Genomic DNA, 11,955 nt, shown 5'->3' with positions numbered 1-11,955 from the left:
AGGCAGATAGCGATTAGCAGCCTTGGCGATTGCCCAGGGACGGTGCCTTGGTGAAGGCCACGGCACGTTCCCGTTCGCTCTGCCCTTGGTAATAGCCGGCGAGCTTTTGATGTCGTGCACGTGACTCTCCCTTGCGCGCGGATCGAGCGCCGTTCCTTGGCAYGCCGGGCCACGGCGTGACAGCCTGTATCCACTCGCACGTCGCTTCCTCCATTGATTCTTGCTAGAAAGCGGTGATTTCTCGAGGTCAACCTGCAAAGCCGCGGGTGCGCGCGCCGCTGCGCCGACGCGGGGGCAGGCGGTCGTGTCCAAGTCGCTGCGGACTGACTGTGCCCAATCGGCTCCAACTTCTGTTGTCTTCATCTCTCACATTCAGGGTGAACGCACAAGAAAAGAAAATGTCGGATAAAGGGAGCAGCATGGACGGGAAGACGGATATAGTGAATGGTAAGGGCGCCGGCAGAGACCTTCTGCGCTTAGTCCTGTCTCGGGACTGTGTTTCTGTCCCAGTTGGGTACGCGCAAAGCAACTACATGCAGATGTTGGTCCAAGTGAGACATCCTCGGGGTGGCTTTGTGCAGCAGATGTATTAAACCTTTTCTTGGAATACCAAAAAAAGGCTACATCTGCCAAGGAAAACATTTTATGCAGAGCTGTTCACTAGCACTGATCAAACCATTGAGTGTTTGAGGGAGCTGATGGAGCAGCATAAAGGTGCCTGGATCCTTGTCTTACCCCTTGCCAGTATCTGTTCTCACTTTGCTGTTGCCTTTGATCCAAGAAGGGAACCAAATGCTAGTCCCAGTACAGCTGTGGAGGATCCCAGTGACTGGACCTTGGCCCATGTCCCCTCTGGCATGCTCCAGAATGGTTTTTCAAGCCATCGGCAATGTCTGCATCGTGCTGGAAAGAGAGGGCATGGGGACAAACTCGAGGTCTGAGCTGACACTTGGTCCTGAGCAGAGACCAGATGATCAGGGGAATCACTTGTGCTACCCAGAGCAAAAGGGAGCCCCATCTCCACTGCGAAGGGACGAGACTGGGCCTTGGAGCCCTTATGAGTTGTGTAGTGTGCTTGTTCACATTTGGGAGCAGAGATGGAGCGGAGAGGACAGGGGTTCAGTGTGGGCCTGTTCACAGCAGAGCTCACAGCTCTGCCTGTTCGCAGAATCACAGAAGGGCTGAGGTTGGTAGAAACCTCTGGAGATCATGTACTTCAACCCCCTTGCTCAAGCAGGGTCACCTAGAGCATGTTAGACAGGATTGCAACCAGGTGACTTTTGTGTATCTCCAGAGAAGGAGACTCCACAACCTCTCTGGGCAACCTGTTCCAGTACTCTGTTGGTGGTGTGGAAGGGGTTAAAGCTCATCCATGGAGAGAGGGAGAAGCAGGAGTAGACGGGAGGCTGGGGAGACCTCTAGATCTCTGTGTGGGATTTCTTAGTGAGGAACTCCCATGTTGTCCATGCCCTGCAGGTAGTTTGTCCAGCAGCCCAGAGGAGATGTCAGCTGAAGAAGGCCGAGAAACCTCCTCTGGTATCGAAGTGGAGGCCTCTGACCTCAGCTTGAGCCTTACAGGAGATGATGTGGGGCCCAATCGCACCAGCACAGAGAGCCGGGACACGGACACGGAGAGCTCGGGGGAAGAGAAGGACTCTGACAGCATGGACGACACGGGCCACTACTCCATAAATGAGGAGAACCGGGCCCATGACCGATCACACTCGGAGGAGGATGAGGAGGACGACGAAGAGGAGGAGCAGCGGTCCCACCGCCGCGCTCAGCGCAAACGTGCCAACCACGATCAAGACTCCTCCGACGACGAGCAGGCCCTGGAGGACTGGGTGTCCTCGGAGACCACGGCGCTGCCCCAGCCCCGCTGGCAGGCGGTCCATGCCCTCCGGGAAAGGGAGCTGGGCTCCAGCTCCCGCTTTGTCTACGAGGCCTGCGGGGCCAGGGTTTTCGTGCAACGCTTCCGCCTCCAGCACGGCCTCGAGGGCCACACGGGCTGYGTCAATACCCTGCACTTTAACCAGCGCGGCACGTGGCTGGCCAGCGGCAGCGACGACCTCAAAGTGGTGGTGTGGGACTGGGTCAGGAGGCAGCCGGTGCTGGAGTTTGAGAGCGGCCATAAGAGCAACGTCTTCCAGGTGAGGAGGGCACAGGCACCCGGGGACGGTCCTCAGAGGGTCAGAGATGCCGGAGAACTTGGCTAAATTTGTCTGGCCCTGATCTTCTGGGGACTGGAGTAATACCTCATGCAGTGGGCCCTTGCCTGCTCTGAGAGCACGTAATTGCCACTGAATGGTGCTATGTAGGACAGGAAGGATATGTTTTTACTGCTAAGGGCAGGCTGGAAGAGTTCCACAGCCACTGCATAGCGGTAAATAACCATCAAAACTCCCTTGAGTGCCCTAAAAGCTGCTGTCTCAAGGTCCCCTGGCCAGGGATGGCAGATGGACGTTATGTCACCTTCCTATGCYGCCATTTCTTTGCCGAGAGCTTCCCTGACTCGGAGCTCTGGTCACTGCTGGTCTTCAGACCGAAAGGTTTGGGAGCAGCCGTGGGGCAGGAGCTGCGTTCGGAGGAGGATGGGCCGTACCAGGGCGTACAGCCTCGCGCGCGGGCGGTACGGCCCTTCTGCGACCGCCAGAGGGGGCCTGGCAGGCCAGGCTCGGTCYTGCGCGGCCTTCGCTGCCAGCGAATGCGTCTCAGCCTGTGCTTGGAGGCACTCTGGCATTGCCAGCATCTCCGTGAGGGTCCTGGCTCTCTTCACACGAATCAGGAGGAGCTGGGATAATGGCTCGGTTAACTCATCCTACGGACCAGGGGCTTTGCAATCGCTCTCTGCGCATCTGAGCCCTCCATATGTCCAGGACTCGTATCTCTGAGCTATTGGGATTTGGCCGGGGTGGATGACACATCCATCCAGAGCACTATCCTCAGTCTGTGTCCTGTTTCACCCCTCTGTTTCCTTACACACGTACACAAGCGCCCGTCCTAGCTTTGAAAGCAGTCCCTCCGTTTACTGTCTTCCAGGCTAAGTTCCTTCCCAACAGCGGCGACTCCACTCTAGCCATGTGTGCTCGGGACGGCCAGGTCCGAGTAGCCGAGCTCTCCGCCACCCAGTGCTGCAAAAACACCAAGCGCGTGGCACAGCACAAAGGAGCTTCGCACAAGGTGAGCCCAGACCAGCTTCTGGAGGGAAGCAGACAGGACCTGGGGAGCCCTGTAATGCCCGGAGGCTGTCCTGCCTCACATGCTGGACATTACTGCTCGAAGCGCCGAAGGCAGAAGTGCTGTCTCCGTCGTCGCTTGGGCTCTTCTCTGTTGGGCAAAGCAGAGACATCCCTTGGGGGGGGGGACGACTAGCCCTTAAATGCTTCTTTGTAATTATTTTATCACGCGGTGGTGTAATTCGTCCTCAGAGAGAAGAGGACACGTTCCTCTTGGGCAGCAGCCCTTGGGGAGAGGGAGAACGATGTTTGCCCTTGCACAAAGCTGACACGTAACGAGGGGGGTGTCTGTATCTTCCAGAGCAGCGTTATAAACACGCTGCGTTTACTGGGTGCTGGACATAGAGGGTTTAGTGCTGTTTTGGCTCCTGTTAGATGCTGATAGTCTGCTGGGAGAAAGGGGTCTTATCCACCTTGTTAGATAAAAAGGGAACCAATGCCCGAGTATTTATCTTCCAGCTGGCCCTAGAACCGGATTCTCCATGCACTTTCCTATCAGCAGGTGAAGATGCTGTAGTCTTCACCATCGATCTGAGACAAGACCGGCCTGCCTCGTGAGTATTTCTCTACTGCTCCTGCCACGAGACCTGGGAAAACCATGGAGGGGAGACCTGGGGTCCCTGGCGGTTCCCCTGCGAGTGGGCGAGACTCRGCTGCCTAGGGCCGAGAGTCCCACCTCTGCGGTCACCTTGGCCCATGCTCGTCTGACAGCCGTAAAGCAGGAAAAAGTAGAGGGTTTTTTTGGCTGTTAAATCACGGTCTTCCGTGAGGTGCATGGAGCAAGGTCAGACCACAGGGCTTTCAGGCGGCTGGTCCAGTCCTTAGCCACGCTGCGTAGGAGCATAGGATCCGTAGGAGGATAGGGATACGAGCCTTCCTAATTAGATAGTGTGTTTGAACCCTCCATCCTCCAGTGGGATCGGACCCTTTAGACCCTAGGACRTAAAAATAAAACCTGTGTGGCAGATCCGTGTCCCTGTGCATGTTTACACGTACCTACTCTGGCAGTTGCCAAAGGCTGCCAGTCCGGCACCAAATTACCCATCCCAAAGGCAGAGCACATCTCCACCGCCTCACTCGGAGGCCTTGACTTTTCCAAGTGTAAAACGCTCGGAGACCTGCTCACGTTCTGTGTAGCAAAGTGGCTGATTAATTACAGCACTTAAATCTCTCCACGCTGGCAGGAGCTTGGAGCTTGTAGTTTGCCTGGCTCTCTCCTTGCACGAACGCTATTGTAGTTAATTGGAAAACAATAATTAATGAGCAGCTGGGTGTTGCATGCTGGATCTTAACCCGTATCTCAGAGAGATCTGTCATTTCTGACAAGCTTCCAAAATAAATCCATGGCGGGTATTAAAACAAACGTCTGGTTTTGGTATCATAGTACTTTTCCAGTACAGCGGAATATTGTTTTGAAGATGATCCTGCTTAAAACAGGGCTTCAGAGCTTGTCTTCTGGTGGTTTGATTTTATTTGTATGTGCAAATGCTTTGGTGTGCAACCTTAAAACCATCTGTTTCATAACCAGGACAAAAACTGCCGGGGCGTTTCAAAAACAATCTTAATCTTCATCCTCCCCCCTGCTCCTTTATTTACTGGGTCCATTTGGAAAGGAGTTTGTCGGTCAGTAAGTTGGAGTGGGTCTCTTGCTCCTCTTCCCCTCATCTTTCTTCCTGGAGATCCTTGCTGCTGTTTGGGTTTGATGCTCGCAGGGAATTGTCACCGCGCGAACRTGAAACCACCCTGGAGGCAGGGTTTGCAGGCAGACTGTAGGCAGCTCCCATCTTTCATTAAGCCGAATGGTATAATTAGAATAAAGACAAGCTTTTGAGCTTGCTGTTCCTTCTTGAGGATGCTGCCTCAGTTTGTATTCATGCCTACAAAGCCTAAATATTGAGCCCAGACTCTTGGGGGAGGGGAGATGGTGTGTGTCAGACTTCATTAAGTCTGGGCCTTATTATGGGGAGACGGATAGGGAAACCTAAGAGCAGAGTGTTTCTGCTTTGGAATTAATCTGGTTCTGCCCTTGCTGCTAACTGTCCAGCTCTAACAGACTTGGGTTTGGGCAGTGAAACCCTTCAGACATTTTTGGATGAAAACACCAGAGAATGACTTCACTCTGCGTTATTTGATTCGTAGACAGAGCATGTGTTTGCTTCAGTTTGGAAGCAGATTTTTTTTTTTTTTTTTCCCTCCCTGGGAGTGAGTAAGAGACTCGCAAAGCTCCTGCATTTCCCATCTGGACCCTGTTTTGAATTCGAGGTGGATTTTTTGTTGTTGTTGTTATTCCTCATTTCTTAAAGGAAACTGGTTGTGACAAAGGAGAAGGAGAAGAAAGTGGGTCTGTATACTATCTACGTGAACCCAGCCAACACCTACCAGTTTGCTGTGGGAGGCAGAGATCAGTTTGTGAGGTGAGTCTGTGTTGGGGGCCCAGACTGAGCCCTCAAAATGGACTTGAACATCCCCCTAGGGGATCAGTCAGTGCCCCAGAGAGCTCYGAAACCTCCCGTGTCCCTCCAGAGACACCTGTGGCTTGAATCAGTAATGCCTCGAAAGACTATTCTCCTGTAAGCAGTATTAAGACAAGTGGGATTAATAGAGAAGGATTTGGATCCTTTGTGCTTTAGCCCTGTGATCCACTATCCAGCCTGCCTTGAGGCTGGGAGATCCTTCCTTCAGGAACCAGCTATTCTCTTAATGAGCTTCTGAGAAATCTTCTCTTGGTCCCTAACCAGCAAGTAGTGCCTGGTGTGCATCAGAGATGAGATTAAGCTCAGGGAGAGTCTTAGTTTCAGCATGACTGAGCTTCTTAATGGCAACTGCAGGTCTGGCTCCCTTCCCTCTCCATATGAACTAAAATCTTCCTGAATTTSCTTAACCAAAAGTTCCTCCAAAGCTGTGTCATCAAGCCCTTATAGCATTGATTCCTCCCGTGCCCGTGGAGCCGTGGGTCTGCGTATGTGACCTGTTGTCCCTCTCGCAGACCTACCCTGCCAGTCTGTCCTCTTCTGCCTCCAGTGCTCGTCTCCCCTCTAACCCCCGCAGCTAGAGATAATCCCCTCTGCAGAGCTCAAGGCACAGTGAGCGAGCCTCCTTCATCCCATGCGGCATCTACCTCTCATCACGTTAGCTTAAGACTGTGTTTCTCTTCCTTTCCTGCTTTTAGCTTCTAAAGTCTCTCCCCTCTGTGGCCTTCAAAATGTTCAGGGCAGTAACCTCCTGTGCTGGACCTGACTGTCTCCATGTGACTGTCTCCCAGCTCCTTACAGTAGTGCAGATCTCTCCTAGAGCTGATGGGTTTGAAGGTGCAACTCGTCTGGCATCTATTTTAGGCAGAGGTGAATCGTGCAGTAGGTTCACATGCCCACGGTGAGCAGCTCTGACCCGGGTGCCTGCAGTTAAGTGAGCTGATCTGCCCACCCTTGGATCCAGCTCAGAGTAACTCGCTCTGCGTGTGATCCTGAGCTTTTGTTCACCAGTGCTCTCAACCAAGGCTGGCTTGCTCTTGGTCAAGAGACTTCCAGRAGGGGATGCTGAGATCTCCACCTAGATGTACAGCCAGAATTGAGTTTTTTTTTTTTTTGACTAGAGGCAGTGGACTGGAATGCTTCTCAGCTTCCTGAGACTGAGCAGAGCCAAGGCTGTTGTTTGGCTCCCTGAGGATGCGTGGGGACTGCTCTTTGGAGAGCTCAGGGACTCTGCAGCCCCACTGCTGATACTCCTTGAGCAGCATCAGCTCCTTGGAGCGTTAGCCAGGCGGGTGTCTGGCACGCAGGCAGCATCTCCTGGGGTGCTGCATATGGAAACATTTAACGCGGGCTCTGCAGAGACTGCTCACACGTAGCAGCACTGGCACCTTGCTAGGTCAGTAGCTTTCAGAGAAGTCCATGATCATTTCTCCTCATTCCTGTTCGCTGCTGCTGCTGCTCTCTGTGTCTGCCTTTCTCTGACCACGTCCTGATCCGTTTTCCTCCTCTCCCTCTCCCACTCCTTGGCTGCCTTCCTGCTCTGCGATTTGGGCAGAGCCTGGCTTGCCCCGGGCACTAGGCAGCTCCTGATGGACTTGCCACATCAGCGAGGCTCAAGGAGGTTAACTGCGGCCCGGCTGTGGGATGAGCGCGGTGGCAGTCGCATCCCCCTTCCCGAGCAGCCTCTGCTCTGACACAGGTCGTGGCCCGTACGCAGGCCGACTTCGACGTTGTCACTAGCCACCAAACGATAGTTCCAGCGTAATAGGAGGTGACAGTAAGCTGCTTTGACCGAGACTTCTGTTAGTCCAGGCCACTTGCAACTCTGCAGATCCCTTGGCGAGGGCTGGAGCCTCCAGCCAGTGTCATGGGCAGGTCTTGATTCCTAATCAGTTTAATGTGGAGTCAGGTTTAACGTGAAGTCTCCGTGGTCTGAGACGGCTGCTGTTGCCCTTCTCCCTGCTTTTTCTTTTCTTTTTTATTCTTTTTTCCTGGAGAGGTTGGGGAGCGCTTGCCTTAGTGCATCTGAGCTGCGTAAAAGCATCGCTCGTGTCTTGAGCAAATGTCAAACTCCTGCCATCCTTTCCCTCTCCCCCCCCCCCACCAGGATTTATGACCAGCGAAAAATAGATGAGAACGAAAACAACGGCGTGCTGAAGAAGTTCTGCCCTCACCACTTGGTAAGCAGCTCGCTCCCGCGACACATCAGAGCAGACGGGCTGGGTGGGAGGTGGGGGGAGCCCACCCACCCTCGCCGTAGGCAGCCTGCCACGTGTTGGCAGTGGTTCGGGGTGGGCAGACCCTGGGGTGGGAGGGAGACGCGCAGCTGCTGGGGTGGGAGAGCCGGGGGCAAGCGGGGGGGGAACCGCTTGTGCCGCAGGGTGACTGACACACAAAAGGGGTCTCCCGCCGGCGGAGGTGCTGCCCGTGCCAGGCCTCGCTGGCAGAGCTGGCCTGCGCCCAGTTCCCGCGGTTGGGCTCGCGCGGGCAGCGCTTCTCGTTCCTAACGAAGCGAGAGAGCCTGAAATGGGGCCTCGGCAAACCTAGCGGCGCGGATCTGCGGAGCTCTCCCTCGGGAGCCCTGTTTAGGAGAGGCTGAGGAATGCTTCTGGCCAAGTCTCTCGCAGGCTTCCTGCCTGGAAAACATGTAGAGAAGCTGAACAAACTGCCTAGCTTTTTTTCCCCTTTTTGTTATTGTTCTTTTTCCTTTTTTTTTTTTTTCCTTTTGACCCTGATCTTCCAGCATCTATAAAGTACCATCTTGGCTTAGGAAGGTGTGTTGCTTTTATGGCCTGGCTTTAAAGTCGTTGCAAAAAAAAAGAATGACGTGGTCAGCATAGGTGTGTTGGTACGCTGAGGGTCGAGGCCTTTGAGGGGGGAGGAGGTGGGATCAGAGCTGTCTGTGGTTTCCCTAGGTAAACAGCGAGTCCAAAGCTAACATCACCTGCCTCGTGTACAGCCACGACGGGTCGGGTGAGTAACCCCCTTCACCCCGCTGCCGCCAGCCCGGCGGAYGTAGCCTGGTGTTACAGCGCCTTGAGCCTGCCGGAAATCTGCAAAGGAAATTCCAGCGCGGGAAGGTGGTGGTGGTGGGGGGGGGGAGATGGGAGGTGGTGGCGATGGAGAGGCCACCGCACGCGGGAGGAATGTGCGGCAACCGCTGYGCGACCGGGCGCGGGCTGCAGCTCCGATCCGGCCGGCTGGCGGATGAGTCGCAGCTCGTGCGTAGCCTGGGCTGAGTCACTGCGAAACGGAGCCTTCCCGGCCTGGGAAAACGCTGCGGATCAAACCGCGCTCGAGCTGCTTTCCGCTGGCCGGGGGGCAGCCGAGCGCCTCGCGGCTCTGGCCGGCTGCGTTGTAGCACGCCGAGCCTGGCCCTAGCGGGAAGATCCTCTCCAYGTGCTCGGTGTTAACACCCCTCTGCCTGTCTGTTCTGCCTCACGCCAGAGCTCTTGGCCAGCTACAACGATGAAGACATTTATCTGTTCAACTCCTCTCACAGCGACGGAGCGGAGTATATCAAGAGATACAAGGGACATCGCAATAATGCCACTGGTAAGGACCAGCTGGGAGCGAGCATCCCGCGCGGTCCTTCGGCTGGGCCGTATCCTCCCTCCTCGGGGGGGGGCAGAGCAGAAACCGCACCTGGAGGCCGCCGTTAAACCGTCCCACCTGCGYGTCGCCTTCCCCCGTGGGCAGGAGAGCTGAGCTCGCTGCCTTGGTGGGGCTGCAGAGGGCAGCTTCGCCCTCTTTTTGCCCGCGAGGAGGCTTTGGGGGGGGCAGGACCGTCCCCAGAGCAACCCGGAAGACTAATTGCCTGCCTTTAGCTTGTTTCTGCAGCACCGACTGTTTTATCTTCCTCTCAAAGAGTCTTAACACAAACTCTTGGGCTTGCAAAGAATGAGCTATTATGTGTCTGGGGACGGAAGAGATCCACTCTGGTAACCTTGGAAACTCGCTCGCTGCCAGGCAGGAAGCGAATTCATGGCAGGGAGCGCTGCCCGGCTCCCGATGGCCTCAGGCTGGTTGTTTCTCTCCTTTCAGTGAAAGGCGTCAATTTTTATGGCCCGAAAAGTGAGTTTGTGGTGAGCGGCAGCGACTGTGGCCATATCTTCCTGTGGGAGAAGTCGTCCTGCCAGATCGTGCAGTTCATGGAGGGCGACAAGGGAGGAGTGGTGAGTTCCCGCTGCCAGGGCTGCACCCGGATCCTGCGGCCGAGCGGCTCCTGGCGCGACGCGCTCGGAGCGCCGGTCACGTCAACTTGCTCTGCTTCGTTATCCGCACCGAGATCAGCGCCGAGMTGGGGGTTTCTTTTCCAATCTTGGCCGGAGCCGCGTGCCTCCGCTGGTTTGCCATCGCATTTTTTTTTTCTGCCTGTCCCTTTTGAATTTGTAATGAAAACCGAGTTCCCTTGAGCTTCTGCTCCTCTGTGCTTGGGGCGCTCGGCGCAAAACCTGGTTCCTGCTCTCCCTCCCGTGAGAGATGATGACAAAAGCCAAGCGTTGGCCCGGGGATTTGCAGCTGATGAGGGCTGAGGCAGCCTGGCAAGGGTGATGGAGCCGAAAGAGCTTCTGAAATAAGAAATCACTGTGTGGAAATCACTGGGCAGGGTAAGGTGAAGGCTGGGGGCCAAAGTCCTCCTCCTCCTCCTTTATCTAGAAACGAGATATGAAAGATCGCCTGTGTTCAGGGCGAGCCCCCACCCCGCTCCGGCTCTGCGTCTCTCCGGATGGGTGGCTGTTAGGCCTCCTTCCAGGCCAGCCRTGACTCCCGCCCCGTCTCGTCCCCTCTGGGGTTGCGTAAGGAGAACCTGTGCTGTTCCCTGTGCTTCCGACGCTGCTTTGTAGCCTGACGGGAGATTTAGCGTCTCTCCCCTCGCTTTGCCCGGGGAGACGGGCTGCGACTTGCCTTGCGTCGGCAGGGAGCGCGACTCAAACCAACGCGCTCGGGGTCCYCTCCGTCCTCTCGGCCGGCTGGGCGAAGGCAGATGTCTGTTCTGGCCTCCTGCCCGAGCTGCCTCGGAGGAGAAGTCCCCTGGTTACGACTTGGCTGTTGGCAAGGCAAAGGCAGCAACGCCGGTGCTCGGAGGAAATCGGTTCAGCTCAGCTGGCYGCCAGATCCCAGATCGCCCCGGTGGGGCAAAGCTAGGGTTGAAAGCCCCATGGGTGCTCCTCACTGAAGGACGAGTGCAGAGGTCCGGGGACATCCGTGCTGTTGTGTTGCCAGGATGTGGCAGCCCCAGCCATACCCTTGCTCGCTCGTTTGTGCGTCTGTGTGTGCCCGCTGRTGTCCAGGAAGGCCGGTCTACGGAGTTGGGCTCATCTCAAGGGTTAAATCTGTATCTAGGAAGAGCTGAGAGGCGGAGGAAGCGCGTGAGCAGAAATGGACTTTGCAGAGTTGTCCCGGCGCTGCTGTTCCCTTAGAAAGGCCTYGGAGCTCCCGCTCGGGCCCCGGGAGCCGCGCGCTCCCCGGCTGGGTTTTGGGCACCGCTCCCCGGCGGGTTTGCAGCTGCGTCGTCGCCGAGTCCAAGTCAGGAAACGGCCGCAGCTGCTCTGGGGTCAGCCCCACGCTGCGTTTCCCAGGCTCTGGGCCGCGAGCGGTCGAGTCCCGGGCGGCTCCTACCTCTGCCCTGGCTCGGGCTGCGCGGGGCTTGCTCCGGGCCGAGTTTCGGCTCCGCTTTACGGGCCTCGCGGGTGCCCGGGGCTCGGAGACGGGGCAGGTGCGGAGACRGGGATCCCTCTCCTGCCGGGAGCACCGGCGTTCGGCGATCTCGGCACGGCGGCCGAGACCGTGGGCACCCTGCGTTACCGCCCGGCCCCCTCGCTGCCGCGGGTGCTCGGAGGGTGCAAAACCCGCGCGGAAACCGGGCCAGGTTTGCAGCCGGCTGGTTTCTTCCCTGGTTGGGGTAGGTGTGAAGGGGAGCGAGAAAGGCAGGGAAGAGGGAGCTGGGAACAGCGACAGCCGCTCGGCTCTCGCTGCCCGATGCTTTAGTTATTTTATATATATATATATATATTTTTTTTTTCTTTAAACGCGCCGGAGCCGCCGCCGCCTCGCCGGGAGCAGCTCCCGCCGCCGCCTCGCCGGGAGCAGCTCCCGCCGCCTCCCTTCCCGCGGGAACCGCGCCACCGCTTCCCTGCCCGTCCGCGGGGGGCCCCACAAGTCGCCTTTTGTCCGCGGAGCGGCGGCCCCCGTGCCAGCGCCTGGCGGCCGCTGGCACCGCGGGCCCTGGCTGGAGCTGAGCCCCT

At 56.7% G+C, this 11,955-nt stretch overlaps 1 protein-coding gene across 2 annotated transcripts in view; it reads left to right on the top strand.

Annotated features, from left to right (window-relative positions):
• Window positions 1–11,948, top strand: part of LOC146589809 (DDB1- and CUL4-associated factor 8-like) — a 21,789-nt gene extending 9,841 nt beyond the window's left edge. For both annotated transcript variants that reach the window (XM_085315580.1, XM_085315582.1), the window contains exons 2-10: window positions 377–447; window positions 1,477–2,150; window positions 3,040–3,180; window positions 3,696–3,790; window positions 5,540–5,650; window positions 7,815–7,887; window positions 8,623–8,680; window positions 9,155–9,262; window positions 9,752–11,948. In XM_085315580.1, coding sequence (XP_085171706.1) covers window positions 399–447; window positions 1,477–2,150; window positions 3,040–3,180; window positions 3,696–3,790; window positions 5,540–5,650; window positions 7,815–7,887; window positions 8,623–8,680; window positions 9,155–9,262; window positions 9,752–10,122 — 1,680 coding nt within the window. In that variant the 5' untranslated portion in view covers window positions 377–398 and the 3' untranslated portion in view covers window positions 10,123–11,948. The remainder of the gene's footprint in view (window positions 1–376; window positions 448–1,476; window positions 2,151–3,039; window positions 3,181–3,695; window positions 3,791–5,539; window positions 5,651–7,814; window positions 7,888–8,622; window positions 8,681–9,154; window positions 9,263–9,751) is intronic.
• Window positions 11,949–11,955: the final 7 nt, after the last annotated feature.

Source organism: Rhea americana, unplaced genomic scaffold, assembly GCF_003343005.1.
Source record: "Rhea americana isolate MKP2758 unplaced genomic scaffold, rheAme1 scaffold_430, whole genome shotgun sequence".
Classification (NCBI taxonomy): Eukaryota; Metazoa; Chordata; class Aves; order Rheiformes; family Rheidae; genus Rhea; species Rhea americana.
Note: the sequence above shows the minus strand (reverse complement) of the source record. Positions and strands in the feature narration are given on the sequence as shown.